Source organism: Peromyscus californicus, unplaced genomic scaffold (genome assembly GCF_007827085.1).
Source record: "Peromyscus californicus insignis strain IS unplaced genomic scaffold, ASM782708v3 Scaffold_23__1_contigs__length_62951481, whole genome shotgun sequence".
NCBI lineage: Eukaryota > Metazoa > Chordata > Mammalia > Rodentia > Cricetidae > Peromyscus > Peromyscus californicus.
Window position 1 is genome coordinate 44110016 of NW_026294534.1, and position 20002 is coordinate 44130017.

The following is a 20002-nucleotide window of genomic DNA, read 5'->3' on the forward strand; positions in this document are numbered from 1 at the left end:
AAGGCAGGAGTAGCCCCAATAAGAACTATGAACAAAGCAAGTACACCTTTGTCTTGTAAATACATTTAATTTAGGGGCAAAACGCACATCAAACGACTCTATCTTGTATTACTTTGCATGTATATTATTAAATAGTTAACTATTGTGATGATTGAGCTCCAAGCAACAAACAAATGTCATGTGTATTGCTACTTACCTTTTAGAGTATGAATATATAGGCTTCATGAAAATCTTTGAGGCACAGTAAGTACCCATGCTGTTAAAACAATCGACCCTGAGATTTGATGCTCTAAATGTCAGTTCATGGGCCCCTGTTACATTCAGGAAAGAGATTTTTAAGAGGAAGCCACCATTAAGAAAATGGGTAAGTAGAAAAGCTAATTTTTTAGGAAAGTTTTAAATATCACGTCGGGTAATGTGATGGTTTATAACCCCCTACAGGCATGGAGGAGCTGGGTAGAGAAAGGGAGGCATCAGGTCAGGAGACGGAAAAGGGCTGCCTTTTGAACCCTGGAAGCATCCTTATGAAACCCCGCCTGCTTCTGGAACATTCTCTAACATGAAGTGGAAGTGTTGAAAGGTATAGCAAGGGAGTAGAAGCAAATGCCACCTGTATCTGCAGAGGGTTCGGGACACCTCCTCTGCCTAAGCAGTATGTTTGGCCCCGATTTACAAGAGTTAAAAGCCTGGGATAAGACAGGAAACCCTTTTGCCACCAGGTGAGGGCTAAAGAGCGCCTGCTGTTAAGAATGAGGTGGAAACGAAAGCTGTCGGTCCCTGGAGATGAACCTGGAAACCAGCTTCGGCACAGAATCCATCAGAGCCTCTCCTTAGGGAAGAAGAGAAAGGGGAAGATGGACCCCAAGAACACCCACAGATGCCATGTCAGAGACTGCCATGGTCAAGAGGGAGGCTGTGAGCCTGAATACTGCAACCCTATGGTCCACACCAAGGCCTGTTGAGAAGAAACGAGAGCCTCGCCTCCATTGGTCTATCAGAAGACTTTCATGAGAACCTCACCTCCATTGGTCTATCAGAAGACTTTCATGAGAACCTCGCCTCCATTGGTCTATCAGAAGACTTTCATGAGAACCTCACCTCCATTGGTCTATCAGAAGACTTTCATGAGAACCTCACCTCCATTGGTCTATCAGAAGACTTTCATGAGAACCTCGCCTCCATTGGTCTATCAGAAGACTTTCATGAGAACCTCGCCTCCATTGGTCTATCAGAAGGCTTTCATGAGAACCTCGCCTCCATTGGTCTATCAGAAGGCTTTCATGAGAACCTCGCCTCCATTGGTCTATCAGAAGACTTTCATGAGAACCTCGCCTCCATTGGTCTATCAGAAGACTTTCATGAGAACCTCACCTCCATTGGTCTATCAGAAGACTTTCATAGGGTAACAGCAACAGTGGTCTACAGCTCGGGCAGGAAGAGTGGAGATCCTGGACCATGAATTTGCAGGGATGGCTGAGAGCATCAAATGGAGCAGAGTCAAGGAGAAAGCACACCTTCAGCCATGCAGCAACAGTAAGATCAGGATCGTCTTTCTTCTCTTTTTTTAATGTTCGACATTAATTATTAATGTTTAAAATGTTTGCAGAGTGGGAGACAAGTTTGCAAGACATGTAAAGACCCGGAATATAAACCAAGAATAAATAGTGATAGGGCCAGGGGTGGTGGCATGTGCCTTTAGTCGGAGGCAGACACAGGTGGGTCTTTGTGAGTTCGAGGCCAGCCCTGTCTACACAGTGAGTTCCAGAACAGCCGGGGCTACGCAGTGAGACTAGTCTCAAGACAACAACAGCAGCTAGAAAAAAGAAAAAAGAAAAAAGAACTCACCCTCCTTCAAAAGAACAGGAAGAACGGTGCATAGAAGTCACTCCACAGTCAGGCAAGTGCAGCCAGAAAGCAGTCTTACAGGTATGGAAGCTCAGTGATGTCTGTAAGCAAGACCTCCCCAAACCCCATCCACCAGCCCCTAGGGTGCAGGCACACACACACACACACACACACACACAATATCTTAGCATTGCTGCCTGAGTGGGAACTCTGATGGGCCATTTAGAAACAGACTTCCCTGCATGACCGACTGTCCATCCATGTAAGTGATGAGAATCTAAATGTTGCCTGGTCTTGCTGGTGTGTGTGGAAGTGCTGGAAGGCATGAAACAAAGCCCATTGCTCTGTATATAACAGGCTGTCATGGCTGTGCTGTTCAGTTCTGGAGTTTAAGCCCAAACCCTGGCATATTCTGGCATTATCCCTGAGCTACAGCTCAGCCTTTTTTTTTTTTTTTTTTTTTTTTTTTTTTTTTTTTTTTTTTTTTTTTTTTTTTTTTGACAAGATCTCACTAAATTGTTCATGCTAGCTTGGAACTTTTGATTACCCCTGCCTTGGCCTCCTGAGTGTCTGGGATCACAGGCATAAGCCAGAAGGCCTAGTGATGACAATGTTTTGTTTCTAAGACATATGAAATAAATCTGCCAGGAGAGTCAGAAGTTCGAGACAGTCCTCTACTACAATGCATGTTTGAAGCCTGCCCGAGACTTTAATACCTTACCCTGTCTCAAATAAATCAACAAACCACTTGTCCATACACTGTTAATTATATGTACAATTTCTTTGTCTTTATGTATGAGCTAAAATGTAATTCAAAAAGTGAAAATATTTGTGTTGGGCTTGGGATGTAACTCACTGGCGGCGTGCTTAGCTACCATGTGGAGAGTCCTGGATCCAACCCTTCATTGTACAAGTTTCCTCTGAGATTGAAATATTCCATCCTGCAGGGAAGCTCCTTAAGCAGTGAGGTAAACAACTCAAAATATATTTAGGAAGGCTTTGAAACCGACCAGATTCACTAGTCTCCTCCTTGCCAGAGGAAACAAAAAAAAAACAAAAAAACCCTGATAGTCCCTCTCACAGGGGCAAAGCCAAGCTGCAAAGACTCCCAAGACCAGAGCAGCACCCTGGAAGAAACAAACCAGTTGAGCTGCCCTGAAGAGGCACCTAGAAAGGACACTCTCCAACCTGATGAGCTGCCTAGAGGCTGGGCAGTGTGCTCCAAGTTACCAGCTTGGTGAGCTGTCACCCATGCTGGAGTGGGCTTGAGTGATGCAGCCCTCTCTGAATCATTTCTGCTCCTGTAAGCAACTCCAATAAAACTCAATGGTTCACCAAGCTGGACTTCGGTCGTATCCATACTTTATCATGGACTCCCTATCTGGAGGGAGTAGACAAGTGTGTTGTGTCTTCCCAGGAAAAGTTTTGTTACACAACATCCTCAGCATCACACATACACATAAATATAAAAGTAGAAAAACATCCAGGAAGATACACAGCCAAGCAGAACAGTGGTCCGCTGAGAAGTATGAATTCTGCATCTGGTCTGGGAAGGGTCCTTAGACTTTACAAACATCCTAATACTTCAATGTGTTCCGAGGACTTAACCATTTTTATCATTTAAATAACAGAATCCTCAGCCACAACCCTGTCTGTCCTCTCCTTCAGCTCTGCCAAAAGAGCCTTCCTTTAACATGTAAAACCGCCCATAGTGAGGTAAGACTTAAAGATTCCTTCCTTGGAGGCACTCAGGGCCTCCCTGACACCCCACAGTGTCACTAGGGGTTGGAGCTTGCCTGTGGGACAGACAGACATGATTCTCCTCTTCCTTGTTGTGTGTCTTCCAGTCCTAGAGATGAACAGTAAACTGAGGGACCAGATGAAACCAAGAAGGTCTGATTTGAATGAAGACTGGTTCAACACACAAGGAAGTGGACAAGAAAGCGGTGTGGCTGCCCCGCCAGGGCCCTGGTTAGTGGCAGACAAGAAGGCCTTCATGAATGCCTGGAACTTACCAAAGCCCTAAACCAGGTGATGGGCCATGGTTGCCGCCAGCTCTCTCATAGACGTCACCGTCATAAACTGATCGCTTTTTCACATCTGCCTCAGACACACCAGCCTGATATTTTGGCCTCTTTGTTTGGCGGGCTCTTGTTGAGGTGCCAGCACAATGCCAGCTTGTAAAACATTTCATTCACTCCCTGGGAGACATGTGATTGCACACCCAACCATTGGTAGTAGTTGCCCGTTGTGGTAGAGGGGACTGAGTGGATTGAGTTGTAGCAGCCCCACACTGGGCCTTCAGTCACACACCCCACCCCTAAGGATGGGAGAGGTGTCTACATGAACTCAATTGCCGCATTTATTGTTAGGATCCTGCCCTCACTCGTGCACATGCGCAGTTTGGGGTCTTGCATCTTGCATCATCAGTGTGCGCTGGCGACTACCTACACGTCTTAAAAAGCCCGATGCAGACCCCATCTCTCCCTGCTCTCTCTCTGCTCTGCTCTGCTCCGCCCTCCCCCCCCCCCCCCCCACACACACACCATCTTTCTCTCTCTCCAGGCCTGGCTCTTTTCTCTTTCCCCTCCCCCCTTTCCCTAACACTGTGTTCTGTTGCGACCAGTGCCACAACCAGCACCACCACCACCACCAGCGCCATTTATCATCCTTTCATTGATTACCCTTAATCATTAACTATGGCCCCTCATGATGGTAGCTGGCCCAGGACCCTGCAGGTTGGCTGTCATTTGTTCATTTCAGGAGCTCCTTTCCAAGCACCGTCACTGATAGAAGCTTTCTGGCCCCTTCCTCCACACACTCTCTCCACAACACGCTCTTTTGTAATCTTGTGGCCATTCGCAATTTCTATTGTTTCCAGACCAAATGCAAAAGACTGATGTAGACCTCATGGTCATACACGGATCACTTTTTAGTGTCTGATGTGACCTCGAAGGCCTCAGACACTAGCCTGAATTTTTTGACCTCCTCTTTGTTTGGCGGGTTCTTATTGGGGTGCCAGAGCAAAGGCAGCTTGCAATACACTTCATTAGTTTCCTTGAAGGAGGCATTTGCCCTCACACTTGGCACGTGGTAATAGTTTATCATTGTGGTGGGGGGAGACTGGGTGGACTGATGCTGTGATCTGGAGCTCTGTGTGATGAAGCCTGGCAGCCTGACATCTCCAGGGCCAGGGCATGGCTGTTGCAGGTCTTGGCCACCAAAGTACTCTGTGGGGTAGAGCCTGATGGACAGAGATCTCCAGGGCCAGGGCCTACGCTGACATCACATAAGGCCCTTTCAGAGTCCATTTCACAGTCTGCAGCTACTGTTTAGCCCAGAGTAGCACGCCCCCACCACACACAACACACACACACACACACACACACACACACACACACACACACACACACACACACACACACAAAGTGATGCGAGGTAGGAAGAGAAGAGGGCTACACTTTTTCTTAGGATGCCCTGGGGAGTCCCTGTAGCTGGAAGTTTTCCTGTGTCCTGCCTGGTCCATAGCTGCTCAGATCCAAGTAAACACACAGAGGCTTATATTAATTAAAACTGCTCGGCCATTAGCTCAGGCTTACTACTGACTAGCTCTTACACTTAAACTCAGCCCATTTCTGTTAATCTACATGTCACCACGTGTTCCCTGGCTTTATCTGTGTGCCATTACATGCAGTTCCCTGGACAGCGGGCTGGAGTCTCCTGACTCAGCCTTCCTCTTCCCAGATTTCTCCTTGTCTGCTTATCCCACCTATACTTCCTGCCTGGCTACTGCCCAATCACCATTTTATTTATCAACCAATCAGAGCAACACACATTCACAGCATACAGAGTGACATTCCACAGCACTTCCCCTTTTATGTCTAATCAAAAAGGAAGGTTTTAACTTTAATATATTAAAATTACATATAACAAAACAGTTATCAAGCAAGAATTACAGTTGTAATATCTAGTCTATTTGTATTTGGCAAAATTAAAATATTTTATCAATCCTATATTTGTGAGTATAAAGTTTCATATCTAATTTATCTTTTACCATAAACAAGGAAATTTATAATTATAACTATCTAGTCTTCAACTACATCAAAGACCTCAGAAGGATATAATATTATCTAAGTAAACAGGAAAAGCATTGTAAGCAATTTCCAAAAAACTCTGGAAATGACAGAGACAGCTGTTTATTTGGGTCTGAGTGACTGCAGACCGGGTGGGACACAGGAAAATTTCCAGCTACAAGTCCCAGTGGGTGTGGAAGGACAGATGGGCTGGGCCAGCAGCTGGCAGCCTTCATCCTCTCCAGGGAACAAGCCCATCACAGCCAACCCAGTCTGTCCCTCAAAAATTGAGGATGCTCTTTTTCCCACTGGCCTCAGTTTCCCCAGCTATGTGAAGCCAATCTAAGATTTTAATATGTGTATATTCATATGTACAACATAATATAATGAGTACATACACTTACACGTGATTATGAGATACACAAAAATTAAGTGATTGAATGTGAACTGTGAAACAGGTGTTAAAAAAGTAATTTTAATTATAATGTAATAATTAAAACACTAATTATAGTAATTTCACCTTATATAATCACTCATTGATCTATTAATGACTGATATATTAAGGCACATGGACAAATGAGAAATTTTAACATATTTAACTAAAAAACATCAGCGATAAGGAGTCTCCTCAGTGAGCAGATTAACAAACTGCATCCGTAAATGAATTTAAACATCCAGTAATAGAAATAAAACAAAGGGGTAAGGCATTGATTTAGACACATTTTAAGACAAAAAAAAATCTATTTACTGCTATGTTTCCTGTGTTTACTCTTCTTCCTGCAGATTCAATTTTTCACCAGCTATTTATTGCCTACGTGAGACAGACAGACCTCTCCACATTACATGTCTGCTATGTTGGATCCTCATAGCTTTGTTCATTTGTTCCTTTCAAGTCTTTATTGTCCCTTCATTTTTCAGTACATACTCTCGGCGACTTTGGAGTTCTTAGTCGAGAGGTTTATTGTTCTGGCAATTCAGGGCCTCCCTGCTGTCTCCTGTCTTGCAGAGTTTCTGATGAAAAGCCCAATGTAGTTTTCAACTTTGTTTCTTCATGTGTCTCTTTTCATCTAGTTGTTCCCAGGACTTCTCTTCATTCTTGGCTTTTAACACAACGACCAGGTCTGGGTGAGGGATATTTGTTTTTATTTAATGTTCTGTGAGCTTTCTACTACATAGGGTTTGCCAAGGACAATACCTACTTAACTCTATTAAAATTTCTCTTTGTCCATTGGGTTGGTTACAAGCATTTGTTTTAGACCATCTGACTTATCCTAAATCCTCACTCACTCTGTGTCTTTCACACGTCTCTGTCTTTGCTAATTTTTGTGCTGCTGTGATAAGACATCTTCACAAAACAATCTAAGAAGGAAAGAAGGGTTGGCTTTGACTCAAACTTCAAGGGTGTATACACATACATTCCTATCATGGCAGTATACACCCCTATCATGGCAGTATACACCCTATCAAGGCAGTATACACCCTATCAAGGTAGTATACACCCCTATCATGGCAGTATACACCCTATCAAGGCAGTATACACCCTATCAAGGCAGTACACACCCTATCAAGGCAGTATACACCCCTATTGAGGCAGTATACACCTTATCAAGGCAGTATACATCCTATCAAGGCAGTATGCACCCTATCATGGCAGTGTCCAGTCGGGGCTTAACAAATCAGGTCACACTGTCTCTGCAATAAGGAAGAAGAAAGCCACTTGTGTTCTACTCAGGTATATTCCCCCCTTTCATGCAGCCCAGCATCAAGGCTGGTCTTTTTTGGGCTGAGTTTTCATAGTTCAAATAACTTCATCAAGATACTCCTTTCCAGGCATGGCTAGAGGCTAATCTAATCTAGATAATCCTTCACAGCTATGCCCAGAGGCTTATCTTCTAGATGATTCTAGATCCTGTCAAGTCGATAATATTAACGATCACATTTTGTTACATTTTTTTTATGTCATCTGTTTTGCTTTCTCCTTTCTTCCAAGGCCTCGAATCACAATAAGCAAGTTAACAGTGTATCAGTAAAAATCTACATAAAAATCACAAAGGACAGAGAAATCAACAATTCGTTGGAAGACAGTCTTATCCTAATGCTAGAATTAAACAGAAAAGTACTTAAGAACATAAAACTGTAGGACAACATCTCACATGAAAACAAAATCATTCTCAGTAAAATACGATCTAGCAAGGTACAGAATGGATAACCCATCATAACGAAGCAGAGGGTATGGTAGGAATCCAGGATCACTCAAAATTCAATCCGTATAATTCACCATGTATATGAACTGCCAGAGAAAGAGCATCAGCACTGAGTGTGCCCCTAAAGCACTCTTTTCTCTTTCCATCTCAAGGGGCAATGAAAAGACCTGAACACATAGCTAGGGCTCTCTGGAAAGCCAAAGAACCAAAACAAACTGGTATTGTCTAGACCAAATAGTATTATTTAGAACAGGCCTGTTTCCTGAATACATGCTGAGTCAGCTATTCCTTTACATACTGGGTGTTCGAGGACAAAGGAAGTTGAGCTAACGACACTGTGTTTTCTAACCTTAAAAACCCTTCTCCTTGCATTAATTGAGGAACGTAAGGGAACATTATGGAAAGGACAAGTACTTTCAGTCCATCCAACAGCCACAGGACTGTACCCATGCTCAGCAGCACTGCAGGAGGAGGCTGAGGACTAGGGATTCCGGTGAGACCCCATGAGGGACAAAAGTGCTTCTGGTCCAGCCGGCCACCCCTGGACCTCAGCAGTGCTGCAGAGCAGACACTTGAACTCCTCAGCTGTTAGCTTCCTTGTCTGTCGGTTTCAATAAACTTTGGATCTCACAAGCCACCCTGTGTTGTTTAATCCTGTCCGCCAGCACCTAGTGCAGCTAGGCTGGAGATGTTACACCGTACAAACAAGAAAGGTGCTAAAAGATGCAGGGAAAAAAATAGCAAACAGAAGGAAGGCACGCTATCTCACAGTCCCCATCACGGGAGGGTTCCTAGTTAGTGCAATCTAGGAAAAAAGAGAAATACAATATGTTTGGGAAGGAAAGAGTCAACGGCCTCAGTTCACAGATGGCCGAACTGTTTATACATATCACCTCAAAGCAAAACAAAGAAAGAACCTATAGAACACCAAAATATGCAAATAAGAAAGCTAGAATAATTGAAGTCAGCAAAACTGCAGGATGCAAGGTCAAGGCACACTCAAAAATTTTCCTAGAGACAAACAACTCAAAATCCAGCTCTTTCAAAAAAGTACACTTTACAGTAATATCAATAGCCAGTTTTTCTGGTTAACCTTGATTGCCAGCTTGACAAAGCCTAGATAAGGAAAGCCATTATAAGGAAAACTCCCACTCTAGGAATTGCCTGGGTCAGACTGGTCTGTGGGCATGTCTCTGGGGCATCATCTTGACCACTAATAGATATAAGAGGACCTACTGACGGGACATGGTACCACCCCTAGGTAAATGGTCCTAGGCTATATAAAAAGCTGGCTAAGGGCTAGCCAGTAAGCAGTATTTCTCCATGGTTTTTATTTCAGTTCCTGCTTGAATTATTGCCCCAATTTCCCTCAATGATGAATCATGACCCGGAAATGTAAACTAAAATAAGCCTTTTCTTACCTAAGGTGCTTTGGTCATAATCTTTGTTAGAGCAACAGAATGCTTTAGAGTAACTAAAGCATCAACTTATCTAGAAATATAAAATAAGCCTGGAACTGAAAACTCAAGAACACAAATAAAAGAAACAAAACAGGCCTAATTAAACATGTGCTCTGTGTTAACAGGGCAGGACACAGTATTGCTGATCTAACAACAGTCACCTTATTGGTATACAGATTCAATGCAAACTCTATCAAACCTTCAAATATCCTTAGACAGAATTTTGTAGCAATCAAAAAGCTGAGCCTAAAATTAGGAAAACCATAAAAATTAAAATAGCAAAAATAAACTTGAAAGAAAATGGATATCTACTACTATAGAAGTTTTCTAAAATATATACATACATAAATTTAATACAGAGCTACTATATTATGGGGGAGACAATACTCAAACTACACAACATATGCAACCAAATAAAATCACCAATACCAGGGACGGATTAGATGTTTTTAAGTCACTGGGAAAATTGGTCCCATAGATCACTCCCCCTAACATTATTGTTTATCACCAACCAAACTTGACAGTAAGACCCTGTTGCTGAAGATACCACATACTTAGGGCATAGAACATGGAGAGATCCAGTAGGTACTCAACTGGAAGCTTCATCCTTATTGGCTAGAGTTCATAGTACTGGAAGCTGTTATACACATCACTGGAGAAGAAAAGTAATCATGAATCTCACCCAGCTATGAACCCTGTGAGCTGCAAAAATAGTCAGCCCAATGAATATGTCCTCTGGTGCAATAGTGGCAGGGATGTCATGGGAGAAAACAAACACTTTTTTTAAAAAAATGTATTTAAGTCCCACTCTATGAGACACAACCCATACCAGACAGTGTTAATGAAGCCAAGAACCTGAGACTAAATAGGTCACGGACCCTAGAGGAAACCTACTACTACCATTTTGCTCAATGAACAAAGCAACAAAATGTCTCTTGCTGACCTATTGTTATACACATAGATGAGTGTGTCACTCAAACCTAATCAGGGAAGCTTCTGCTTATAAATGGCTCTTAATACAGAGACCCACAACTGGACAACAATTGAAGAGTAAGAGACTTTAGAGTACTTAGCCCTATAAGGGATGCCTTCACCACATCCTTCCCAAGGCTCAGGGACCTATGTGGAGGTGGGGGGAGGGAGACAGAAAGATTGTAAGAGCCAGAAGTGGTGGATGACTTCAAGGAAACAGAGTTTTCACACACACACACACACACACAGAATAGGTGCACATATGAACTGGCAGAGACTGGGATAGCCAGCAGAAGACAAGCACAAGTTCAATATGGTGATATTTTATTTGTGCTGAAATGTGATTTTATTTGTATGTTAATAAATAAAGTTGCCTGGGGGTCAGAGCTAATAGCAAGCCATAGCAGAAGCCAGGCAGTGGTGGTGCACGCCTTTAATCTGATCACATGGCAGGCAGATTATGTGTGTTCCAGGACATAGCCAGCTTGGAGACACACGCCTTTAATCTCGATACCAACCATAGAGACCTGGAGGTCTGTATAGAAAGGCAGTGACAAGGAGGTCTTGTGGTTGGGTTTACAACCAATGAGAAAGCAGAACAGAAAGTCAATAAAAAGACAGACACATAGGAAGTAGGTCTCTTTCTCAGGGGAAGGACAGCCACACCAGCGAAGAGGTAAGAAGGCGGTTTTAGTCTCAGCTCTTAGCTACTGCTCTGACCTCTTGGGCTTTTAACTTTGCATTTGGTTCTGTGTTTCTTATTTAATAAGACTGTTACATCTACAGTTCAAAGCAGACAAAATTCAAATATGGAGAAGAGAAAGTCCTACCCCTAGCCAAGAAACTACTCATGGTTGATAGCTTCTGGGAGAGTTCTTCAATGGCGTATCACTGGACATACCAACCAGACTTTAGGCGTAAATTGGGCTACACAAATCGGACTCTATTTTTTGTTTGTTTGTTTAAAGAGAGAAAGAACATGAAGTTTGCTGTATGGAGAGGATAGAAGGGTCTGGAAGGAGTTAGGGGAAGGGAAAGAATACAATAAATATATATTGAAATTCTCAATGAACAAATAAAAACATTAAAAAATGAATAAAGCAAGATGACTCATCTACCACATTCAAACTTACTTTAAAATACTGTATTATTGATGAAAATGGATACCCGGATCCATTAAAGAACATGGTGATCTCAGGAATACACACACGAGGTCAACTGCTTCTCAATAACTTTGCAGAGAAATTTACTAGAGAAAAGGTAATTTCCACAACAAAAGTGTCAGTCAGGACAACTGGATAGAAACAGGAAGAAAAAACACAACCACACACACACACACACACACACACACACTCACAAAGAAGTACAATCCAAGGGCTAGAGAGATGGCTCAGTTTTTAAGAGGACCTGGGTTCAGTTCCCAGCATATGGTAACTCGTAGTCATTTGTAACTGCCATCCCTTGAATGTCCTCTCCTAGCCCCATAGGGCATGCATACACAAGGTGAGCATACAAACATACAGGAAAGACACCCAAGTATTTATGACTCTGACATATATGGTTTCATAGAATTCTTATCATACTTAAATTTCATCCAACATGTTTTGTGATGGAATATGAAAACTATACTAAGCTGCAAATCTCCTTTATAAGTAGTTTATACATCCCACGAAGACAGATTAGCAAACTAGGAGGAATGGTTATGCTATCTAATGTATATGAGATGGAAGGTTCATACCGAACTACAAAACTAATATGAAAGTCCAATGGCAAAATCTATAAAATATTACAAATACAGTTTCTAGTCTCCTAGTAGGTTTGCAAATCACAGTCAGTTGTCAGTCACATAAATCAGAAATCAGAAAGCACCAAGTGCTTATAAATGGAATAGTTATATCCATTTTGATGGTGAAAGTTAGTCTATGTGGTAGATCTGACTAACTGGATAGACACATTGATGCATGTACATGCTGTGCTAGCCATATATGTGTCTAAAGTAAATAAAATTGAGATTTGGTGGGGGGTTATTCTGTGTGTTTATATTTCTTAGTTTGTGGTCGTATTTGTTGCAATTAGGGCTGGCAAGATGACTCAGCGGGCAAAGGCACTTGCCATGCAAGCACGGTGAGCTGAGTTTGCCAGCACCAACACAAAATGGGGAGAAAACAGACCACACAAGTTTGTCCTCTCAGCTCCACATGTGTGCTGTGATATGCACCCCCACATACACATGCACATACCAGACAACAATAAATGCAAAAATTATTTCGCCTCGTTTTAGTTGAAGCGTGTTAATATAGACATTCATCTCACAAGACTGCAACCATGCCCACAAAAGTACATATGAAACACTGTTTAGTATTCCATGGTACCATTAAGATCCCTTGGATGAAGCCTTTACTAACAGAAATATTAAACTGTCTAATTTGAATTTTTCTTAAGTGGAGCTTTTTACACAGCTAGCTCTCTTAGAGTGGACCATAGAATTATTCTCTTACAGTACATTCTCCTTTCATAAACAAATGAATCCCTGAAGATTGATAATTTCCCTGTGAATGAACATGCGTAATGACTAAAATGCAAAGGGAATTTTGATAATGCCAACCTTGGTATATGGAGAACTGAAAGAACTCTTCTAAGTATGCTGCTTGCTATACACTCTCTGAGATACAGACAAGGACTGTGGCAAGAAAGCAAGCAAAAACCAAAGACTACATTTCTATCGAGGGTGCACAGACCTGCAGTTCCACACAAACGCCACCTCTCTCTGATGGAGTCATTTATTCCCTCAGAAGCACAGGTCAGGAGTGCATTTTTTAAAAATTAAAGTCATATTGTAATAGGGGATGTAGTTGATTTTTGATTGCTAAGTTCAGATTCCAACATGTGCCAGTGACCTTGAATTGCTACATAGAATAATCATTAGGGCCGCAGGAAATTCAAAGTAAGCAAGCCGGTGAATATTTTTTCCCCACCCATATATAGAGAGAGGTACTCTCCAGGGATGATACTGGTTCACGTAGCTTGAAGATGGGACTGCCCTTGTTTAGAACTTCATGGAACACTTACTGACAGCTTTTCGCTGAGAAATGATTCCTTCCTTATCAGTGTGGTGGGGAACGTTTGATAAAAGCCTCCCTTTCATCCCACCAAAATAAATGCACACCTAACACCAAGAATCAATACCATATCAATGTTTTCGACTATCGTCCATGGGTCCCTTTGTGTATGACTCTGTCCAGAACTAAGTGCTTTCAATCTCATCAGTCTACGGAAGTAATAATGTAACCGGTCATATATCATTACTGCATGAACCAGCAGACATATGCTGATGTTATCAATTCCAGACTAAGGAAAGTCAGGATGTGACAATGTTGCCCAAGGACAGAAGCTGCTGACAACTGAGAGAACACCTCACAGGGGAAGCAATTACAGAAAGCTGAAGTCCTCTAAATGCGCAGTAGATGAGACACAATAAATAACAATCAGAGAGCCATGTCACCTCTCTGAGTGTTATTCACCTTCAGTTAGAAGCCCAGGATCCAGGGAAAGCTCTTTTCCTTTTCAGGTGATAGCTGCTCAATCCCTTAAAGGGACACCAGGAAAAAAAAAAAAGTTCCAGGAAGCAACTCAAACCTGAGGCTAACCTCTAAAACCACACTGCAGTTTGACAGACATATGAACTCACAGACCTGTCTCAATTCCCTGTAAGTTAAATAGGTGGTCAAGCAAGCCTAATTCTTATCAAGTCAATCAAGGCCATATACATATACATTTGGCTTGTCTTTTTTGCTAATACATTATCCACCTATTTCCACAAGAACTTCAGTATTTCTTCAGGGAGTTTATGAATTCCTTAAGTTCCCAAATTTCATTCAGAGCTTTGGAGAAAAGAAGACAGACAAAAAAAAAAAAAAAAAAAAAAAAACTAGTCATGCACTTAAGCCAAACTAGAGGCTGTCACAAATGCAAAATAACCTGTTACCAAAAGTAATTAACATTTGCTCTGACGTACTGGAGAAGTCCAGCTAGCCTACTGACGTCTTCTTCCAAAGAAAAACAAATTGACCGGACTCTAAGTAATGATGACATCACAACATACTCTTCTTGAGCTTATTTCTTTCCATGATAGAATCCCAGCCTCTCACATTGGAGTTCTCTTAAATCTGGAACACTTTCTACATGATTAAATGTGAAACCTGGCAAGCTGTAAGCAAGAGCTTCCACATACATTTAAACACGGAGCATCATGATGTGTTGTACAGGTTTATCTTACCGTAAAGCTATTGGGCCAAAGTACATAAACAGCTCCTTCCCCAAGGTTTCCACACCACTGTAAACGTATCCATTAAACAATCTCAAAAATTGCCAGCCGGGATCTTTAGTATTCATTGTAGCAGCCTAGTAGAAAATATATACATATGTAACACACACACATGGAAACTTTAAGCACAATTATAATGCAATTCATAAATCCATTCCAATTACTCTACGACCAGGTTCATTCCTAAAAGAAAAGTGACCTCTAAGAAGTCAAATAATAGAATCATCTATATACATATATTTTGTTCAATTACTATGCAGTGACTGGAAAAGAAAATGGCCAATGTTTTCAACTGAAAAAATGAAAGTTACTATAAATAATTAAGATGACCTTTTCCCAAGACAATTGTGTGTATGTGTGTGTGGGTGTGTGGGGGTGTGTGTGTCCACGCACTGCATGCACGTGCATGAAATTACAGGAAAGCTATGAGAATGTTGTAAAACTAACAAATAAAGCTTTCTACTTCCAAAACTACATATAATCAAGGTCCTTGAAGGGGTATTCTGATTGGATTGCTAAAAGTGATGAATAAAACGAAGATGAAAACTAAGATTTTAACTATACTGGTGTGTGGCGGGCCACAGGAATATATTATAGAGTCAGCTGTGTATTAAAACTATACTTTGAATGGCCAAGGGTCTGTCAAAAGGCAATCATTTATTATGAATATTTGATGTTATCCAGCTCTTAATATTTCAGCTGTCTTCTACTATGAAATTCTTGCGTGCCCAAATATTCCCAGAACAATTGGCAAACAGTTCAGCTCTCAGACCTGCTGAACTTCCAGGTAACTAACTTCCCTGCCAGAGCCAGTACTTGGATAAGGCAAAGATAAGCTGGCAGGAGAGGTGTAGCTTTGTTTCTTGTGCTAACAAACCTCAGACCATCCTCTTCCCTTGAGGCCTAGTGGATCTCCAGAGCAATTGACTGAGAACAAAAAGAGGTTTTTACATATCAAGGGGGAAGGTAGGGTGGAGGAACATTCCTGAGAAGACAGAGAACCCACGGCCAGAGAGAGAGAAAACACTGTAGGATAGAACGGCTTGACCAGGGAGAAGAGAAGAACACTGAGGTAATGTACATAGTAAGGCAGAACTCTTGAGCCAGGAGTAGAGAGCAAGTAGGATGGAGGGAGAAGAAACAGAGGATGATGATGAGGCAGGAAGCATTAAGAGCTTAGTTGTTAGCAGGACTTTGAGGAACAGTGAAAGAGAAGCAAAGAGTAACTGAGTGTCAGGATGGAACTGAAGCTATGGAGTCAGGGTTTCATCCCAGAGAAATAAAATAGACGGATAAAGAGTTTGGTGTATCCAGATTTATTTTTGTCCTCAATTCCTGATGGAGCGGTAGCTGAATAGATGGAATTTTATCTTAGAGGAATAAAGTTAACAGACATAACAGCATAGCACACATAGATTTTTATCCCTCAGATATCCCACACCGGATGTAGCGAAATCCCCGGACCCTGGATATTCCATACCGGTGAAATTTTAGGCAAGTATAGTTAAGTCAAAAATCCACACTAAAGCCGGGCGGTGGTGGCGCACGCCTTTAATCCCAGCACTCGGGAGGCAGAGCCAGGCAGATCTCTGTGAGTTCGAGGCCAGCCTGGACTACCAAGTGAGTTCCAGGAAAGGCGCAAAGCTACACAGAGAAACCCTGTCTCGAAAAACCAAAAAAAAAAAAAAATCCACACTAAAAGTTGGAAAGAACTAGCAAAGTCCTGAGCTATCCTGTAGCACAGGGACACTTAGGAGAGCTAAGGAATGAGACCTCCCCTTCCTATGGTCTGTGGAAGATGAGAATTAAAGCCTGGTGTCCGGAGTAGGGAATTTAATTCAAGATCTGCACCACACAAACCATAATGTTAACGCAAAGAAAAGAAAATTCACTTTCCCATCAGCCTTCCGAAACCAAACAATATAGTTAGGATTCCAATTCATGTAATCACAAACATAACTAAAGCAAAACATACATATAAAATACAGGTTCTTTTGTGGGGGAAGGTAAGGAATGAGATTTGGTTTAGATATTGGTAATGTTTGTTTTCTTAAGCTGGGAAGTATGTATCCTAGTGTTCCTTATATCACGTTTTATCATTCAGATATGTTTCATAGGCATCATTTAATGAGCACTCAAAATTTAATAAAAATTTTATATAAGATAAAGTAAGTGAGGATGGAGAGATAGCTGAGTTCTTAAGAGGACTTGCCGCTGTTGCAGAGGACTGACTTTGGCTCCCAACACCTACAAAGAACTCATAACTACCTCCAATTCTAGAGCATCCCATGCATTTTTTCTGGTCTCTCCACACACATGTGGTGCACATGCACAATGCAAGTAAGACACTCATACATATAAAATAAAAATAAATGCATCATTACAAATGGTAAAACAGGCACAGATAACAACCACACATTTTTCAAAGATTTAAAAAATATTTTTAGTGTGTTTTAGTGTGTGTGCAGAGGTGTACATCAAGCACAGAAGAGACTATGGATCCCTCGGGGCTAGAATTACACGGATTTATGAGTCACCCAGTGTGGATACTGGGAACCATACTTGGGTCCCTGAAAGAGCAGCAAGTGCTCTTCACTGTGAGGGCTTCGATCTAGCCCCAATCTATACATAATAATTTATAAAGTTTTATTTATGTCCATCTAGATGAGCTTAGACTCATGTGCTTAAGGGTTGCAGATACATTCACTAGAGTCAGAAGAGGGCCTGTGGTATCCCTTTCCTCACTCTGTCTTTTGTCCTTTGAGGTCTTTCCCTGAAGCAGAGGCCTGTTTTCTCAGCCAGAAGAAAAATCCAGCAAACCCCAGTGGCTGTCCTGTCTTTAACCACTCAGGGCTGGGTGGCAGGTACTTAAAGGGATGCTCAGTTTGTTAGGCAGGTGCTGAGGTGTGAGCTCTGGTCCTCCTGATTCTGCACCAATGCTCTAAACAGTTGAGGTATCACTCCAGCCCTGTTCCCCAAAACACAATTACACACACACACACACACACACACACACACACACACACACACACACTCTACAAGCTATACTTTACACATTACCTCTTAATCTTGGATAATCTGTCATTTACCACTAATTTTTTTTTCTTTCTTCTCAAAGGGACAAAAATGGCTCAGAAGACTCTGAATAGGGGTGAAAAAAAGTTTCATCTTCTCTTCAGTTTCAGGTGAAGTAATATTCTCCCACAATTTTCAAACTTTTGGCTCATGAATATGTGTTGTTCTAAATGACTGATTCTAATGTTTCTATTCTTTATTTTTACTAAATTGGTCTTTGTTTTAAAAAAAAAAAGAAACTCTAGTGTTTATTTCTGAGAAATGATAGGCAAATATGCAAGAAGGCTGAGAATAGCCATTCTTCCATGGCTCAAGATTACAGTAGGCACAGTTCATTCCAGAATTTTCCACTGCCTAAAGTTCAGGGACCCTTAAAGGGTTTTTAAGTCTTTCTTTTATACCTTTTCTTTTTCTTTTTCATTTCCCTTGGTTCTTTGAGATAGGGTCTCATTATGTAGCAGTGGCTATCCTGGAACTCACCATGTAGACCAGGCTGGCCTCAAACTCAAAGAAATCCTCCTGTCTCATCCTCCCAAGTGCTGGTATTAAAGGTGTGTGCTACCATAACGGGCTTAGGTCCTGTCTTTGTGGTCAGCATTGGGGAATTAGCTACAGGCTCAGAATAACTAATAAACACAAACAAATAATAGTTAAAATAAAAGCCTTCTAGTTCTGCAGAAAACACAGAAAGAACCTGGAAGATTCTAGCGTCTGAGTTACTAGTCCAGGAGTTACCATGTCCTTAGAACTTCTGCTTGTGAATCTTCTTCTTTTTCACAAATGAACTCAAAGACCTCTGTATGATGATCAGCTACTAGCAAGGCAGGCTAGAGTGTTCAGTGAGGGGAAAACATGCGTTCACATCTGCTTTGTTTTGGTAAATGAATATGTGACTGTCCTGGATTGACTAACAGCAAGAGTCTTGCTTTTCTGTCTCCAGGAGTCTCTAAGCCACTTACATACACTTCAAGCTAAGCACAGACTCCAACAGCAGATTTCAAGGTAGGTTTCCATAGCAACCAATTAGTATGTATAAAGTTCTTTAAACTAGCCAGGACACTTTTAAGATGATGAAATACAGAGCAGACATAGATCTTTTATAAGTAACTTTTGTCTAAGTACAGATTAGGTTACATTTTTAGGATTCCAGATTTAAAGTCTGACTGTCATATTAAATTTTCACTTATAAATTAATGCCTCAGAACCTTGTTTCCTCGCCATTCCAATGTCAACTATCTCTTATTCAGCCCTATAAATTCTTCATTAGTATCTGGTTTTAACCATACATACTCTCTGGAATGTTCTATTAGGGTTTCCAGCAGAGTGTCAGGGATGAATCACATCCAATTTAACACAAACACACACACACACACACACACACACACACACACACACACACACACACACACACACACACACACGTGCTTGGATCAAGCATGTTTCCCAAGTTCTTGGTTCAATGGGAAATAGCTACTCATGCTTTGAGCTCATTTGGCCCCATGTTTTTACAAATTAACACCAAACTTAACATCTACCCAATATCTGGTCAATTACATATGCTTTTGTTAGCTGCCACATTGCTCTTTTTCACCTTAGGGTCCTATACCACGTTGCCCCACAACACTTCCCTACATGGGAACTCACACAATTAGATGGTTCTTGTTACCCACTTACTCCCAGCCCAGACTTTTTTCTTTCTTTCCTTCACCCAGTTCTGACTTCACCAGGGTTTATAATGGCTCTTGGCAAAGGCTCAGCAGCTGTCACAATACGGGATAAGATAGTAAATGAGTCCTAATTGTCTCATGTGAAGTCTCCTCAAATTGCTAAATTAACAGCTTTGACAAGAACTTACATCATTTACGTAAAAACTGTAGAAGCCAAAAGCCCTGACAGTTCATGTTATTCTCTTCGCTTTGTCTACAACTGACGCTCTCTTGACAACCAAAGTAGCACATGACATCTAGAAAGACAACTCTTTCCATTAGAAATGGCCAATTCGTGACTGTTTAATTGGATTACTTCATTTCAGAAAAGTTTATTGACATC

General features: G+C 41.6%; 1 protein-coding gene across 1 annotated transcript in view; it reads right to left on the minus strand.

The window, feature by feature from the left end:
* The window catches only part of Neil3 (nei like DNA glycosylase 3), a 54759-nt gene that overhangs the window by 22590 nt on the left and 12167 nt on the right, over positions 1-20002 (minus strand). Inside the window, exon 2 of the mRNA XM_052752798.1 lies at positions 14831-14955. Within this exon, the coding sequence (XP_052608758.1) occupies positions 14831-14955 (125 nt within the window). The remainder of the gene's footprint in view (positions 1-14830; positions 14956-20002) is intronic.